This window comes from Panthera pardus, unplaced genomic scaffold (assembly GCF_024362965.1).
Source record: "Panthera pardus isolate Hobbes unplaced genomic scaffold, ASM2436296v1 HiC_scaffold_17, whole genome shotgun sequence".
Taxonomy (NCBI): Eukaryota; Metazoa; Chordata; class Mammalia; order Carnivora; family Felidae; genus Panthera; species Panthera pardus.
Window position 1 is genome coordinate 96,712,970 of NW_026526732.1, and position 15,813 is coordinate 96,728,782.

Consider the following 15,813-nt stretch of genomic DNA (forward strand, 5'->3'; position numbering starts at 1 on the left):
GGGCTAGATCCTGAGAACCCTGAGATCATGACCTGAGTAGAAACCAAAGTCAGACACTCAACCGACTGAGCCACCCAGGTGCCCCTTGATGAGGAGAAATTTAAAATTTTTATTATGTACAACTTATCAATTTTCTTTTATAGTTAGTGTTTTCTGGGTTCGAAGAAATACTTGCTTACCCCAAGGTCATGAAGGTATTTCCTGTTCTCTTTTAAAAGCCTTAGCTTTTGCTTTCATTTACATTTAGGTTAATAGTACACTACAAATTACTTTTCAAGGGTAGTATAAGGCCTGAGATTCAAAATATCGTTATTCCAGCACATTTTCCCTTTCCCCATGGAATTATTGTGGAGTATTTTTTAAAAATCACTCGATAGGGGCACCTGGGTGGCTCAGTTGGTTGAGCATCTGACTTCAACTCAGGTCATGATCTCACGGTTTGTAGGTTCGAGCCCTGTGTCAGGCTCTGCACTGACAAACGCAGAGCCTGCTTCAGATTCTCTCTCCCTCGCTCTCTGCCCCTCCCCCACTCATGCTCACGCGCTCTCTCAAGAATAACCAAACATAAAAAAAAAAATCATTTGATCATATTTGTGTGGGTGTATTTCTGGACTCTATTTGTATTTCAATGATCTATGTGTCTTGTTTACAGTACCCATCCATACCCAAGGTCTTAAAAATCATAGAGACTCAGTCCCTCAACTCTGTTCTTTTCCAAAACTGTTTTAGCTATTGTAGGTTCATCACATAGCTTTTACATAAGCTTGAAATTTTTAGTGAAAAGCCTACTGGGATTTTGACTGCACTGAATCTACAGATCAATTTAGAAAGAGCTGACAACAAAACAATATTGAGTATTCCAATCGTGTATATAATATATCCATTTATTTAAATCTCCTTTAATTTCTCTCAGCAATAAGTATCACACATTTAAATCTTAGGTGTTTGTTTATAATCTGCTGATTAGTGTAACTTATAAATCTGTGTAAAGCCATACGAGGAAATTTCAAGATTGGTATGACATGGTGTTTTTTCTTATACTCTAATAGGAGAGCAAAGTATCCTCATTACAGTTTTAAAAATAGAAAAATTTGAATAACATTTGAATTAGAAGAGATGAAATATGTACACATTTAATGACAGCACAAAGATAGAATATAAGAGATATAAAGGAATCACACATGCTACAACAACCAAGGAGAAAGCAAATCTAGCCTTTGATTTCTCTTAAACAATTGAAAATAATAGAAATATGTTGAAGTGAATCTGTCACTTAATATATGAAAAACTGAATTCTAAGAGATATAAGCAATTGGGAAAATAAAAATCTTTTTATGACAACTTCTGCATCCAAATTGGCATTCAGCATGGATAAAATATATTTTTTAAAGATTTTATTTTTAAGTAATCTCTACACAATGTGGGGCTCAAATTTATAACCCCAAGATCAAGAGTCACATGCTCTACTGACTGAGCCAGGCAGGTGCCTCTATTTTTTTTATTTAATATTTTCATTTATGAAGATTACTTAACTTCATTAAATGATTTCAGCATTTAATAATCAATATAACCAAGCTTACTCCTTCACCTATGATCTTCTACTTTAATTAAAAATGGCTGGTCAGAATTCCCTTTATATAAACCTTTTATAATGTACTTGAAAATGGTTAACTTATTTCTTTTGCTTACTAAGTACATAATCCCAATTCAAAAGCTTTTCATGTTTTAATTCTTTAATTTTTTAGACAAAACTATCAAATAAATATACACTAAAATATGATTAAATCAGTCTTTTAAGATACTTCCCTCCCCGTAATTTCAGATGAGAAATTAGACTTCTGATTGAAAAATAAAGTTATTCTTTATTATTTTAGTTTTCTTTTTAAAATAAATGCATCAAATAAGAAATCAATATGTTAGAACATTTATAATCTGAAAATGTTCTTAGCAGTAATTCCTCCATAAAATATAACTGCATATATAAAGCAGTATCAAATCCACATATATACATATATATATTAGATAGTAAAGTATAATGAGAAGACAGCACATCTTTTTATGTCTGGACTATATGAAAATTAATAGTTATAAAATGGGATAGAAAATGGCTTTGCTGCTAACTAGTATGCAACTGACAAACTTCTCTCACATCTTCGTTCTCCTTTTTCTCAAAAACAGGGAGGGAATAATAATACCTCCACAGATTTGCAAAGATTAAATTATTGTTTGCAAGGTACTTTGTATAGTTCCTACCTGATAGTAAGTACTAAATTAATGGCAGCTGATATCATCTTATGGCACTAATAACAACAGAAATACAGTTGATCTTTGAACAACACAGGGATTGGGGCACTGACCCCTGCACAGTGGAAAATACAAGTATAATGACTCCCCCAAAAGTTAATAGCCTACAACTGACTGAAAGCCCTACGAATAAAATAAACTATTAACAAATATTTTGTATGTTGTATGTATTGTATATTGTATTCTTACAATAAGCAAGCCAGAGAAAAGAAAAGGTTATTAAGAAAACTGTAAGGAAGAAAAATACAGTATTGTATTTTACAGTATTGTAAAAAATCATGTAAGTGGACCCACACAGCTCAAACTGGTGTTGTTCAAAGTTCAATGGTATATTGCCTTACGTGAGCTATTCTGTATGCTATTTAATTCAGTAGACTGACTGAAAGAGAAAAGGAAACTTGAGGAACTCTGCAATATGGCAATTATCCCACAGCTATGTGTCTGTATACTAAAAACCAGCCATAATGTAAAAATGCACAAACAACATCCTGGAGTCTTACACAGTTTTTTCTTTAGCATCCATAGCTCCTTAGAAATTAATGGTTATTTAAGAGAATTAAGGGTCTCAAGAAAAAAATTAATGTCAACTTTGAAGGGTTTAGAATTAAACTGAGGAAGTATTTAACATATCATTTGTGACTGATTTTCAGACATACTTAGTTATTTAAAATGATCAATTATGGTTAGGTTTAAAATACACAAGTGCAAATAAAAATTCAAATGTGTAACAAAGGTCTCTCTTCAGTTCTTATGAAAAGAAAAAAGGACAAAACTAAGTATGTAAAATTATATTACAAATATCAGGAAACTTCAACAATCATCAGAGATTATATAGAAAGCTAGCAAACTCTTTCCCACACACATTTAATTAATCTCAAATAGAACACATGTGAACATATTACATACATGATTTTCTTTGGCTACTAAAGACCACAAAACAATTCGCCACAAAATATATTTTGTGCAAAAATTAAAGAGACTGTATTTTAAGAGAAAAAAAGGAAAGATGAATCATTAACAGGTACCCATTGTTAGGCACTGAGTTTGTTTCCCCCAACACCTATCCCACGGCCAGCAATGGGTATGGAGACAACTGGTGACATAAAAATTAACTTGTTATATTACTTTAAAATAGATAATGCCAGATTATTTCAGTATTATGAAAAGGCAAACATTCACTCTTGACCACTTACTAAGGACTTGCCCCAGAAATTTCTATTATCTTCTTAATAGTAATCTGGACAGAGGGAGGAGGACGGTGCGGATGGAAAACTTTGAGAGAGAGAGAGAAAGAGAGAGAGAAAGAGAGAGAAAGAGAGAGAGAGAAAGAGAGAAAGAGAAAGAGAGAACACACACAAAAGAAATACATATAACGTTACGTATATAGTACAAATAATGAAAAACGACTTTGACACATTTTCAAAAAAAAGTTATTTTTACACATCTTGAAATCCTGTAAAAACCAGGTAGATAGCAAGGGTTAAAAACAAAGTCACTGATGAATGATAATCACTTTTTAACAGAGTTCATGCAGTTATCTTAGTTGGAAAGCTCCTGTCCCAAGTCACAAAATTTATGCTGTCACATGATTACGTATGAAAATTGTTTCTTAAAAGAAATTATTTTGTATTTGGTGTTAACAGAGCTCTTGAGAAAGTGCTATACAAACTGAAGTTTATAGAAATTTTTAAGTGATAATCTTAAAATACCATACAAAATGTGTAAACGAAAAGATGCTTTAGAGTTGCAGGGCATTATAAAATCCATAATGCAGATTAAGACCAAAGATCATTTCTTCTGCATTTAAAAACATTATTAGCACAATCTTAAAAGTTCAAAATTGCATTTCAGTCAGCAGCGAAAGGTATTGGAAGTACCATCGCACTTCACAGGACCTAAGGGATAACTGCAGGTGCGCTGTGACCTGGCCAGCACAAGCTCACCGCACTTACGGATGGACGTAGGAAAGAGATTTTGCAACAGGTCTCACCTAGGAGATATTCTAGCATTAAAACATTTATACTCGACTTGTATCTACTCTGTCAGAGAGGGAAACTGCTTTTAAAAGACATTATAAACAATATAAATTCTGATAGTAAAGCACTGTAAAAATTAGGTATGATATATTTGGCACAAAGCACTTTTAAAATCTGAGCTCATTTTGCAAAATATATGTCTGGAATTTCTTATTTGAAAATAAAAACTTTTAACATACACACAATGTGTAAATGATTAAAGCACTTTTAAAATCTGAGCTCATTTTGCAAAATATATGTCTGGAATTTCTTATTTGAAAATAAAAACTTTTAACATACACACAATGTGTAAATGATTTTATGAATGAATTAGATTCTATGTTTCCTTAAATACTGAACATACCGTCACTATACTTCAGTACCAGATATCTGCATGCATACCTCCACATTCTAAATTATACAGATATTGCACAAGTAACATTGCCAAAATACACACCAATGCAGTCTGGCAAGATTTAGAGTTTACCTTTCAATATTATTTTTTTGTAAGTATTCAGATTCAGTACTACTTTCCAAAAAGCTATATGACCAACTTCAGAAAAAGAACGCTTGCTATCTTTCCTTGACCCATAATATTAAAATCTGTACCAACATATTTAGGCATTTCAGTTATGTTTTCCAGCGTTTCAAATTCAGCAAAACCTGTTTTTTGACACTTCTTATGGACCATTCCTTCAAAAACAGGAGAAGCTTCGTCTGAGGCAAAAAAATTAAAACGAGTCCACAAGGCAGTAATTTTTCCACCAAAGATGTCACTCCATCTGAAAAGCACTGCAGAACAGTATTTAAGTCTGTCAACTTTCAGAGAGCCATTAGGTGCAAAGTCTGCTTAAAAAAAAAAACTTGTAACATACCACGACAGCTGGATGTGTTTCTTACGGAATTGCACAATACAATTCAACTTTTTTCCTCCCTAAAACATTTTAGGGTATGCTACAGCTGCTAAAAGGATTTCTGTTTTTCTTGGTCCTCTGTTTGTTGGGTCTAAGATTGATGACATCTCCACCATTAAGGGTACTTGAATTTTGACCTGAGTGACTTCCACCAGATGTATTAAAGACACCTGTATAAATTGAGAGAAAGCACAGAGAAAGGCACTGATGCAGCTCAGGGTTACCAAATGTAAACTGTGCATCCAGTTTCTTAGTAAGTTCGTAATATGTTCAGTATTTATAATTTTAAGCTTTTGTTTTTTCATTTATTATTTTTTTAAACTCTACGATCTTTTTTTTAAGTAAACATGAGGCTTGAACTCACAATCCTGAGATCAAGAGTCACCTGCTCTACCAACTAAGCCATCCAATTTATTTTTAATAGCCAATATACATCATTCAAAGTTCAAAGGATACAAAAAAAGGATTACAATGAAGTCTCCCTTTCACATCACCAGATTACCTTCCCTAATGCATGCATGTTTTATCACTTTTCCTATGTATCCTTCCAAAAATATTTTATGCATATGTAAGCAAAAATGCACATATATATTCTTCTTTCCTTCCTTGACTACCAAAATAGTGATGAACTATATACACTGCTCTGCATCTTTTCACTAACAATCCATTTCTGAAATTTGGAACCAGTAAATATGATAATTTTAATAAATTCACTTATTATCTTTTACATTGTATAATTTCCTCAAGAATACCAGATCTGTAGGTAACAACAGTATTTGTGAGATTTTATGTTAATAAAAAACACTGCATATATAAAAGCAGGTAGTAATGTAAAATTTTCCTATTTGGCTAAAACAACAACAAAATGGTCTATAGATAATTCAAGTGGTGAGTAGATAAAAGGATGAAATAAAAGAAAATGTTTAACTATTAGAGTTTCCATTTTGAACTGTGCTGGTCTTAAAATGTAATCTCCAATTTCTAAACTACTTAGTGGCGGGGGGGGGGGTGGGGGGTGGGGGGTGGAGTTGGATAGAATACAGATATGAAGTCCTTAAAAGACTACACAGAAACTTAAGAAACAAGGGCGCCTGGGGCACCTAGATGGCTCAGTCAGCAGAGCATCCGACTTCAGGTCAGGTCATGATCTTGCAGTTCATGAGTTCGAGCCCCTCATCAGGCTTGCTGCTCTCAGTGCATAGCCTGCTTCAGATCTTCTGTCCCCTGCACTCTCTGTCCCTCTACAACTTGTGATCTCTCTCAGAAATAAATAAAACATTAAAAACAAAACAAAACAGGGCGCCTGGGTGGCTCAGTCGGTTAAGCGTCCGACTTCGGCTCAGGTCATGATCTCACAGTTCGTGGGTTCAAGCCCCACGTCAGGCTCTGTGCCTGACAGCTCAGAGCCTGGAACCTATTTCAGATTCTGTGTCTCGCTCTCTCTCTGCCCCTTCCCTGTTCACGCTCTGTCTCTGTCTCAAGAATAAATAAACATTAAAAAAAAATTTTAAACAAAACAAAACAAAACAGGGGCGCCTGGGTGACTCATTCAGTTAAGCGTCCAGCTCTTGATTTGGGCTCAGGTCATGGTCTCGCAGTTTTTGAGATCAAGCCCCAAGTTGGGCTCTGCGCTGAGAGCCCCTCCCCTGCTCACACTCACATGCATGTGTACTCTCTCACTCTCTCTCTCAAATTAAATAAACATTAAAAAAAAAAAAGTCCTTAGAAACAGAAAATTTGGTTCTCAACTTCTTGGAAGCCAAAGCAACAAGCAAGAAGACATGGTTAGTCAGTTATTGTTACAGAGAAGACAATACACTTGTTCTTCAGGAAATGCTAAACTTTGCAGGCATTTAGCATTAAAAATAAAATCAGTAAAGTGTATGGAGACAGTACAAGTACAGAACATGTGTTAAGAGCTTCTTTATTTATAGAACAGACCATTTTAAAGTCTTTATCTCTGTTCTCCTAAAATATAAAATGAATTTAGAAAATTCAATAGTTAAAAAAAAATCTTTTAACTCAATATACCTTTTAATATGAGACCAGATACTAAGTTTAAAAATTGCACCTGAGGGGTGCACCTGAGTGGCTCAGTTGGTTAAGTGTCTGACTTCGGCTCAGGTCATGATCTGGCAGTTTGTGAGTTCGAGCCCCGCATTGGGCTCTGTGCTGACAGCTTGGAGCCTGGAGCCTGGAGCCTGGAGCCTGCTTCAGATTCTGTCTCCTTCTCTCTCTGCCCCTCCCCCACTTGCAGTCTGTATCTCTCTCTCTCTCTCTCAAAAATAAATATTAAAAAAAATTTTTTTAATTGCTTATCTAATACTTCCTAATCACATTTTTTTAAGAAAGGAATATATTGTATTAAAAAATAGTAAATATGGGGCACCTGGGTGGCTCAATCAGTTAGGAGTCTGACTGGGGCTGTGCTCAGGTCATGATCTCTCAGCTCATGAGTTCGAACTCAGTATCCAGCTCTGTGCTGACAGCTCAGAGACCCTGGAGCCTGCTTTGAATTCTGTCTCCCCCTCTCTCTGCCCCTCCCCCACTCATGCTCTGTCTCTCTCTCTCTCTCAAAAATAAACACTAAAAAAATTTTTTTAATTAAAAAAATAGTAAATATGATAATAACGAATGAAAATAAATTTACCAGGTAAACATGGGACTAAAACTTTCTGAGTACTTACCAATTTTGTTACTACTTGAATGCATTAATTCTGGATCCTCAGCTATTTGCTGTTTGAGTTTCTGAAGATATTTTTCAGCCAAATATTTAAATACTAAAATAAAAACAAAAACAATAATCTTACCAGGTCAATATAATTTCTGCATGTAAAATATATTATTTTATATCACTCACTATAATACTTTATACTACATTTATTTTATTTTTGAAATATTTATATTCTTTATTAATCCTTACTAAACACATTTAAAATTACATTAAAGTATACAATCTAGGGGGGGGCACAGGTGGCTCAGTTGGTTAAGCGACCGACTCTTGCTTTACTTATTTTGAGAGAGAAAGGGGGAGAGAAAACGAGTGAGGGAGGGGCATTGAGAGAGGGAGAGAGAGAGAATCCCAAACAGGCTCCACACTGTCAGCACAGAGCCCAATGCAGGGCAAAAACTCACCAACTGCAAGATCATGACCCAAGTCGAAATCAAGGATCAGACGCTTAACCCACTCAGCCACCCGGGTGCCCCAAGCGTCCAACTCTTGATTTCAGCTCAGTTCATGATTTCATGGTCATGAGATGAATGAAGCCTCATTTGGGATTCTCTCTCTCCTCTCTCTTTGCCCCTCCCCTGCTTGCAGGTACGCTATCTCTCTCTCAAAATAAATAAATAAACATTAAAAAAAAAAAGTATACAATCTAGTTCAAAAATTTCAACTTTTAAAAATTATTTGAACAATACCTAAGAAAATGGTAATACTAATATATATATGGCATTTTATTGGTAAAGAAATGAAATACTTGTAGTCATTAGTTTTGGTACTTGAATAGGGATCAGCTTCAGCAGCACTACACTAACTCAGTCTTGAAAAGATATCCCCTTTCTTTAGATGAAAAAAACAATAATCAACGATGCAACAATCGAATTGCAATCTAATAAAGTAAGTAGCAATTCTGGAATGAGAAAAAGAACAGTCATCTTTCTCTAATCTCACTTTCTTAAACTGGGAAATAGTATTAAACAAATTAAGGTCAGAGGTGCCTGGCTGGCTCTGTCGGTAGAGCACAAGACTCTTGATCTTAGAGTCATGAGTTCGAGCCCCGCATTGGGCGTAGAGGTTACTTAAAAAACAAAACACCACATCAAATTAAGGCCATTATAACTACCTAATGGAATATGCACTATTGTGGAGTTCTCAATTCAATAACTTTAAGAGGTATGCATGAAAAACGCATACATGTATACATACATATATGCAGTTACATATTTATTTTTTTAATTTTTTTAGAGTTTATTTATTTTGAGACAGACAGAAACAGCATGAGCAGGGGAGGGGCAGGGAGAGAGGGAGAGAGAGGGAGAGAGAGGGAGAGAGAGGGAGAGAGAGGGAGAGAGAGGGAGAGAGAGGGAGAGAGAGGGAGAGAGAGGGAGAGAGAGGGAGAGAGAGGGAGAGAGAGGGAGAGAGAGGGAGAGAGAGAGAATCCCAAGCAGCCTCCACACTGTTGGTGCAGAGCTCAGCACGGGGCTGAAACTCATGAAACTGAGGATCATGACCTGAGCTGAAACGGAAAGCCTGATGCTTAACCGACTGAGCCACCCAGGCTCAGTTATATTTTTAACTGAACCACCCAGTTATATTTTTAAAGGTAAAAAACAAAACAAAACCCAAAGGAGTTTTGCTATAGAGAGCAACAACTATTCAAAGACATCAGTAAAGGGGCACCTCGGTGGCTCAGTCAGTTAAGCATTCAATTCTTGGTTTCAATCTCACAGTTTCGTGAGCTCAAGTCCCACATCCAGCTCCACACTAACAGTGCAGTGTCTGCTTGGGATTCTCTGTCTCTGTCGCTCTCTGCCCCTCCCCCACTTGCACTGTCTCTGTCCCTCTCAAAATAAACAAACTTTAAAGAATTAATTAAAAAAAAAAAAAGACATTAGTAAATAAGCATTCTAAGAAGCATCATCATGCCTTTAAATTTTCCTTAATGATAGGGGCGCCTGGGTGGCTCAGTCGGTTAAGCATCCGACTTCGACTCAGGTCATGATCTCACAGTCCATGAGTTCTAAGCCTCACATCCGGCTCTGTGCTGACAGCTCGGAGCCTGGAGCCTGCTTCGGATTCTGTGTCTCCCTTTCTGTAACCCTCCCCCGTTCATGCTCTGTCTCTCTCTGTCTCAAAAATAAGTAAACATTAAAAAAAAAAATTTTTTTTTTAATTTTACTTAATGATAGGTGATAAGAAAATTCTGTTTGCATTAAATATGATTTCCAAACAATACAACCAAAAAACCGTAAGCAGAATAAAACAAACTTCCTGCTATTAATTTTTTTTAAAAAGGCAGTTTACCTTCAGTCACATTTAGATCTTCTTTCACTGATGTTCTGTAGAATCTTAGCTTTAACTTTTTTGCCAGTGCCTCAGCTTCCTCACTATATATAAATTAAAAGAAAAAAAGTGCTTACAAAGGTACTTTCTGATAGCTTGTTTTAAAAAATCATATTTATTTTATTTACTGAATACAGCTTGAGGTTGGGGGGGGGGGGGGTGTGAGACCTTCCAGACCAGTTCAAAGCTATGTTCTCAGTACCTGAGCACAACTTTTAGTTTTCAGTACTCTTGTAGAATAAATACCATTATGCTGTCACTTCTATAGTCTCAAACTCTAGGCTTAAAATAGCTAAATATCACTTTTTTTTTATATAATACTTAATTTTCTCCCTTGTCTTTAAAAACATTTGAATTTAACTGCACCCTGATAATCTTACACTGCACTCCCTTCTTCACTCTTGCTCACTATGAAACCACTTTCCTGACAAAGCCAAAGTTACTTTATTAACAACTGTGTCTACAAGAGGGGACTGTAGTTTTATTATGACTCCTGATCTTAGTTTTATTAAGACTGTAGTAGCTCTACTCTAAAATGGTTCTCAAGGATTCCACCCCATGCCTCACCCTCCTCCTGGTCTTCACATCCTTGTATAGTTTCCTCCCCCACTGGAATCGAGGTTGGTCTGTGTCTGTGTGATCAATAACACACAGAAGTGACAGCAGGTGACTTCTGAGACTAGGTCATAAGAGACATGATGGCTTCTGCTTTGCTCTGTCTTGAATCATGGGATTGGGGGAAGCCAGTTGCTATGTTGTGACAACACTCAAGCAGCCCTGGGGAGGTCCACATGGCAAAGAGCTAAGGCCTCCTGATAATGGTCAAGTGATGAGCCAACATGGAAGTAGGTCCTCCAAGCCCCAGTCAAGCCTTTAGATGACTACAGTCCTCAGCAACATCTTGACTGTAACCTCATGAAAAACCTGAACCAAAACCACGTAGTTAAGCCACTCCCAAATTCCTGACCCAAAGAAACTGTGAAATAACAAATTTTTGTTGTTTTAAGCCGTAAGTTTTGGATTAATTTGGTACACAGCAACAGATAACTAATATAAGAACATACAAAAAAATAAAGTAAAAACCAAGCAGAGATTTTCAAAGCTAGCAAAAAGTTAACAACATGATGTACAAATACTTATAGAATTATCTAGATGCTCTGTTCACAAATTTGAGCCTACTTCTGAATATACAAAACAACGTGAATCTGAACTACTTACCCATTTAAACTCATCCACACAGGATAGCTCCATGCTTTAGATATTAAAATATACAGGGATGTTTTTCTTAACACTCTTATTATATCTAGATTTGACTTAACATCAAGTGCTGGATTTGTGGTATAAGACATAAGACTAGAATTCTAAAAGGGGCTTCAAAATGTATTCCTTTAATTTGTTCTACTTATGACTTAGCGCAAACCCAAACTGATCACGCAGAATAGCGCACAGAAAATTTTAAGTATAAGGTGGTCTCTATAAAACCTCTCCTAAATTTTTTAATGTATGCATAAATTAGAACAGGTTTTAACTGTACAGAATTACCACCTCCCCCTCAAAAGTGGACACCTTACTTCTTTATACAAGAGTCATCCAAGAGATCAATCTTGTTTTGCACAAGCACAGTTGGTATATCTCCAACTTCAGCTACGACTTTCTCTCTCCAACTGGAAATTGCTTCAAAAGATTCCCTGTCTGTGGTAGAAAATACAAGCACACAAGCCTGGGCTCCTGTAAGGTCACAAAATAAAAATGTTATTTACATTAATGAAACAATCCTATATTTAAACAATTTTTTTAATTGAAGTATAATGAAGATACAATATTATATTAGCTTTAGGTGTATCAAGACAATTTTATGTAAATAAATATTGAGCTCATCTTTGTAGCGTTCCGCTTATTTTTAACATTTAAACTCTATTTTCCAATTCAAAGAACCAGTGGTTCTCAAAATTATGTACAAGTCTCAAAACTATATTCTTGTTAACTGGAATTTAAATAAAAACTTGGAAGAAAAAAAATTCTCTAGAGAGAATGGTAAACTAAGTATGAATGTTCCTGTTAATATCTATCATTTGCTTAATTTCTTTTAGCACATATTTAAGAAAAATCTATGAGGAAAAAGTCATAATTTTCTCACTGTATTAACTTTTTAAAAAATATGTATTATTTTATTTCAGCAGAATACCAGTGATGTTAAGGAACACGATTTAAAGACCAGCACCAAGGGGCCCCTGGGTGTGGTTCAGTCGGTTAAGCATCCGACTCCAGCTCAGGTCATGATCTCACGGTTCATGGGTTCAAGCCCTGCAAAAGGTTCTGTGTTGACAGCTCAGAGCCTGGAGCCTGCTTCAGATTCTGTGTCTCTCCCTCACTCTGTCCCTCCCCTGCTCATGCTCTCTCAAAAATAAGTAAACGTTAAAATTGTTTTGAAACAAATAAATAAAAAATAAAAACCAGTGCCAAAGTTAAATATATACATATACATATATTTTATATATACATGTTATATATATATATATATATATATATATATATAACATGTTATATATATATTAGATTATATATAACATGTATATATAAATTATATGTATATATATATTTAACTTTGGCACTGGTATATATATATATATATATATATATATATATATATATATATATAAAACATGTATATATAAATTATATGTGTATATATATATAACATGTATATATAAAATAGAGAAAAAGGTTTAATTTCATTTTTTATCCTGTTTAATTGTATAATTCCCATTCTCACTGACAATATTTTAACTTCCAATTATCACATGAGGTTGATAATATCTAAGATTGAAAACAAGCAGCAACTTGCTAAAAGAAGCCCTTTTATTTCATTTTATTTTTAAGTAGGCTCTATACCCAATTAGGGGCTTGAACTCACAACCCTGAGATCAAGAGTCATTTACTCTACTGACTGAGCCAGCCAGGCACCCCTGAAAGAAGCTCTTTCATAAATGATTAGATGTTGAATTAATCAGGCACCATGCTGACAAAAGCAGATACATAAGTAACAAAAGAAAATCATCTTTGGGTTAAAAGGATTTCCTGGAATCGAGGCACGTTTTCTTACTGTTACTCTTTCCTTCCAGATTCCTCAGGTATAAGAATTTCCTAAGATTCAAAGCATACACACCTGGACTACCAAGATACTCTGAAGGGAAAAAAGGGTTTACAAATCACCAAAGCAAAGCAAAAGAGGATGAAAGAGAAAAACACAGTTCACTACTACTGTAAAAGCAGAGGCTTCACGTGGGAAAATCTTCTCTACTCTAAAACAGGTTTTAAATCAAAGAATAAATTAATTACAAAAACTGTATAAATTACTACAAAATTGGGGCAGGGGGCAGGGTACAACACAGACAGAGGTACCCTGATACCTTCCAGGAATTTAAGGAGAAATAAAACTGATAAGATCACACTAGATACTGGTAAATAAATTTATATTTCCTCTAACTTTAATATTTACTTAAACTATAAATAAAACATTTAATTATACTTCGACTAAGAAACTATTCTCTTTTTTTTTTTAAGACTTACTTTATTTTTTAACTTATCTCTACACCCAACGTGACGCTCAAACTCACAACCCTGAGATCAAGAGTCTCATGCTTTGGCCTGCTTCAGATTGTATGTCTCCCTCTCTCTCTTCCTCTCCCCCACTCACACTCTGTCTCTCTCTCAAAAATAAACTTAAAAAAAAAAAAAAAAAGTCTCATGCTCTGGGTGCCTGGGTGACTCGGTCAGTTGAGCATCCAACTCTTGATTTCAACTAAGGTCATGATTCTGGGATGGTGGGATTAAGCCCTGCATTGGGCTCGATGCTGAGTGTGGAGCCTGATTGAGATTCTCTCTCTCCCCCTCTGCCTCTGCCCCGCTCGTGCCTCTCTCAAAAAATACTAATTAAACTAAAAGAAAAAAATAAGAGTCTCATGCTCTACTGACTGAGACAGACAGACACCCCAAGAACTGCTGTTTATTATAAAACTCTATTTAGTTTTAAACCTAGAATTTTATATCCAGTCAATTGTTATTTGAATGAGGGCACAAAAGGGCATTTCCAGGGATACAGAGTCTCACTTTAAAAACAAAGAAAGGGGCATGTGAGTGACTCAGTAAGTTAAGCATCTGACTCTTGGTTTCGGGTCAGGTCATGATCTCCTGGTTTTTGAGTTTGAGCCCCATGTTGGGCGCTTGCACTGATAGCTCAGAGCCTGCTTGCAATTCTCTCTCCCTCTCTCTCTCTCAAAATAAATAAATAAAACTTAAAAATGTTTAAATAAAATAAAATAAAAAGATGGTCCAGTTTCAAAAAAAAAAACAAAAACAAAAAACTCTTAGAAGTATATTTTAATAATAATGTAAAAAAAAAAAACCACAACAAACTAAGCAGATGGTGCCAGAGATATGGGCAATAAGAATAATTAAGAAAAATGTTGTTTAAAAAAAATCAATGATTGGGGAAACTGAGTGGCTTGGTTTGTTGAGTGTCAGACTCTTGATTTTGGCTCAGATCATTGATCCCAAGGGTCATGGGATAGAGCCCTGCATCAGGCTCTGCGCTGAGTGAGGAGCCTGCTTAAGATTCTCTTTCTCCCAGGGCACCTGGGTGGCTCAGTCGGTTAGGCATACGACTCTGGCTCAGGTCATGATCTCTTGGTTCATGAGTTAAAGCCCCAGGTTCATGAGTTAAAGCTCTGTGCTGAGCTTTCAGCACAGAGCCTGGAGCCTGCTTCAGATTCTGTTTCTCCCTCCCTCTCTGCCCCTCCCCTGCTCGTGCTCTGTCTCCCTCTCAAAAATAAACATTAAAAAAAAATTCTCTCTCCCCCTCTGCCCTGCTCACAAGCTCTCTAAAAATTAAAAAAAATCAGTGATCAACAGATAAAAGAAAAGTATGTCCAAAACAACCCAAAATTATTTAGTGGGCAACTTGGTGAAGAGACAACAGAGGAACATGGAAAAGTGCTAAAGTGCCAGTCTAAAGAGGAGGAACATGTAATATATGTTAAAGCAATCAAGGGAGTTTCACTGCAGCTGTGGACAGGTCCTGCCTGTTGTATCTACCCTGAAGCACACGCTGCAGGTGGTACTCGGCTTTTCTGCCACATGGCTTTTTCCTACACTTCAGAAAGACCCTGGGTTATCCTATTTTAAAGGAACAGATACCTCTGGGGAGAAACTTGAATGTATGGGAGGTAGGATAAAACCTCAGCCTCACTATGGTGGGACCATCTTGAGGCATGTCTACATGGTTCCTCACAGGGATTGGTCCCCAATTGCCTACAGTAATAATTAGCTCATTAATGCACCTGCATAGGTTTTTTTCCCTTCCTTCCCCAGTCTCTCACTTCTTCCTGGGATCACCTACCAGAAAAACCAGCCCCAGCAAGTTGTGCCAAGAACTATCTGGCACGATCTGGCATGATTGTGGGGGTGGCATTCAAATTAAGACAGAATCTTAAGTTAAAGGCAATCACCATAAGAA

General features: G+C 35.9%; 1 protein-coding gene across 1 annotated transcript in view; it reads right to left on the bottom strand.

The window, feature by feature from the left end:
* Positions 1 to 4,544: 4,544 nt before the first annotated feature.
* RAB23 (RAB23, member RAS oncogene family) overlaps positions 4,545 to 15,813 on the bottom strand; it is a 34,279-nt gene continuing 23,010 nt past the window's right edge. Inside the window, exons 4-7 of the mRNA XM_019457511.2 lie at positions 11,870 to 12,026; positions 10,260 to 10,342; positions 7,921 to 8,013; positions 4,545 to 5,403 (exon numbers count right to left, since the gene is read on the bottom strand). Of these exons, the coding sequence (XP_019313056.2) occupies positions 5,264 to 5,403; positions 7,921 to 8,013; positions 10,260 to 10,342; positions 11,870 to 12,026 (473 nt within the window). The 3' untranslated portion in view covers positions 4,545 to 5,263. The remainder of the gene's footprint in view (positions 5,404 to 7,920; positions 8,014 to 10,259; positions 10,343 to 11,869; positions 12,027 to 15,813) is intronic.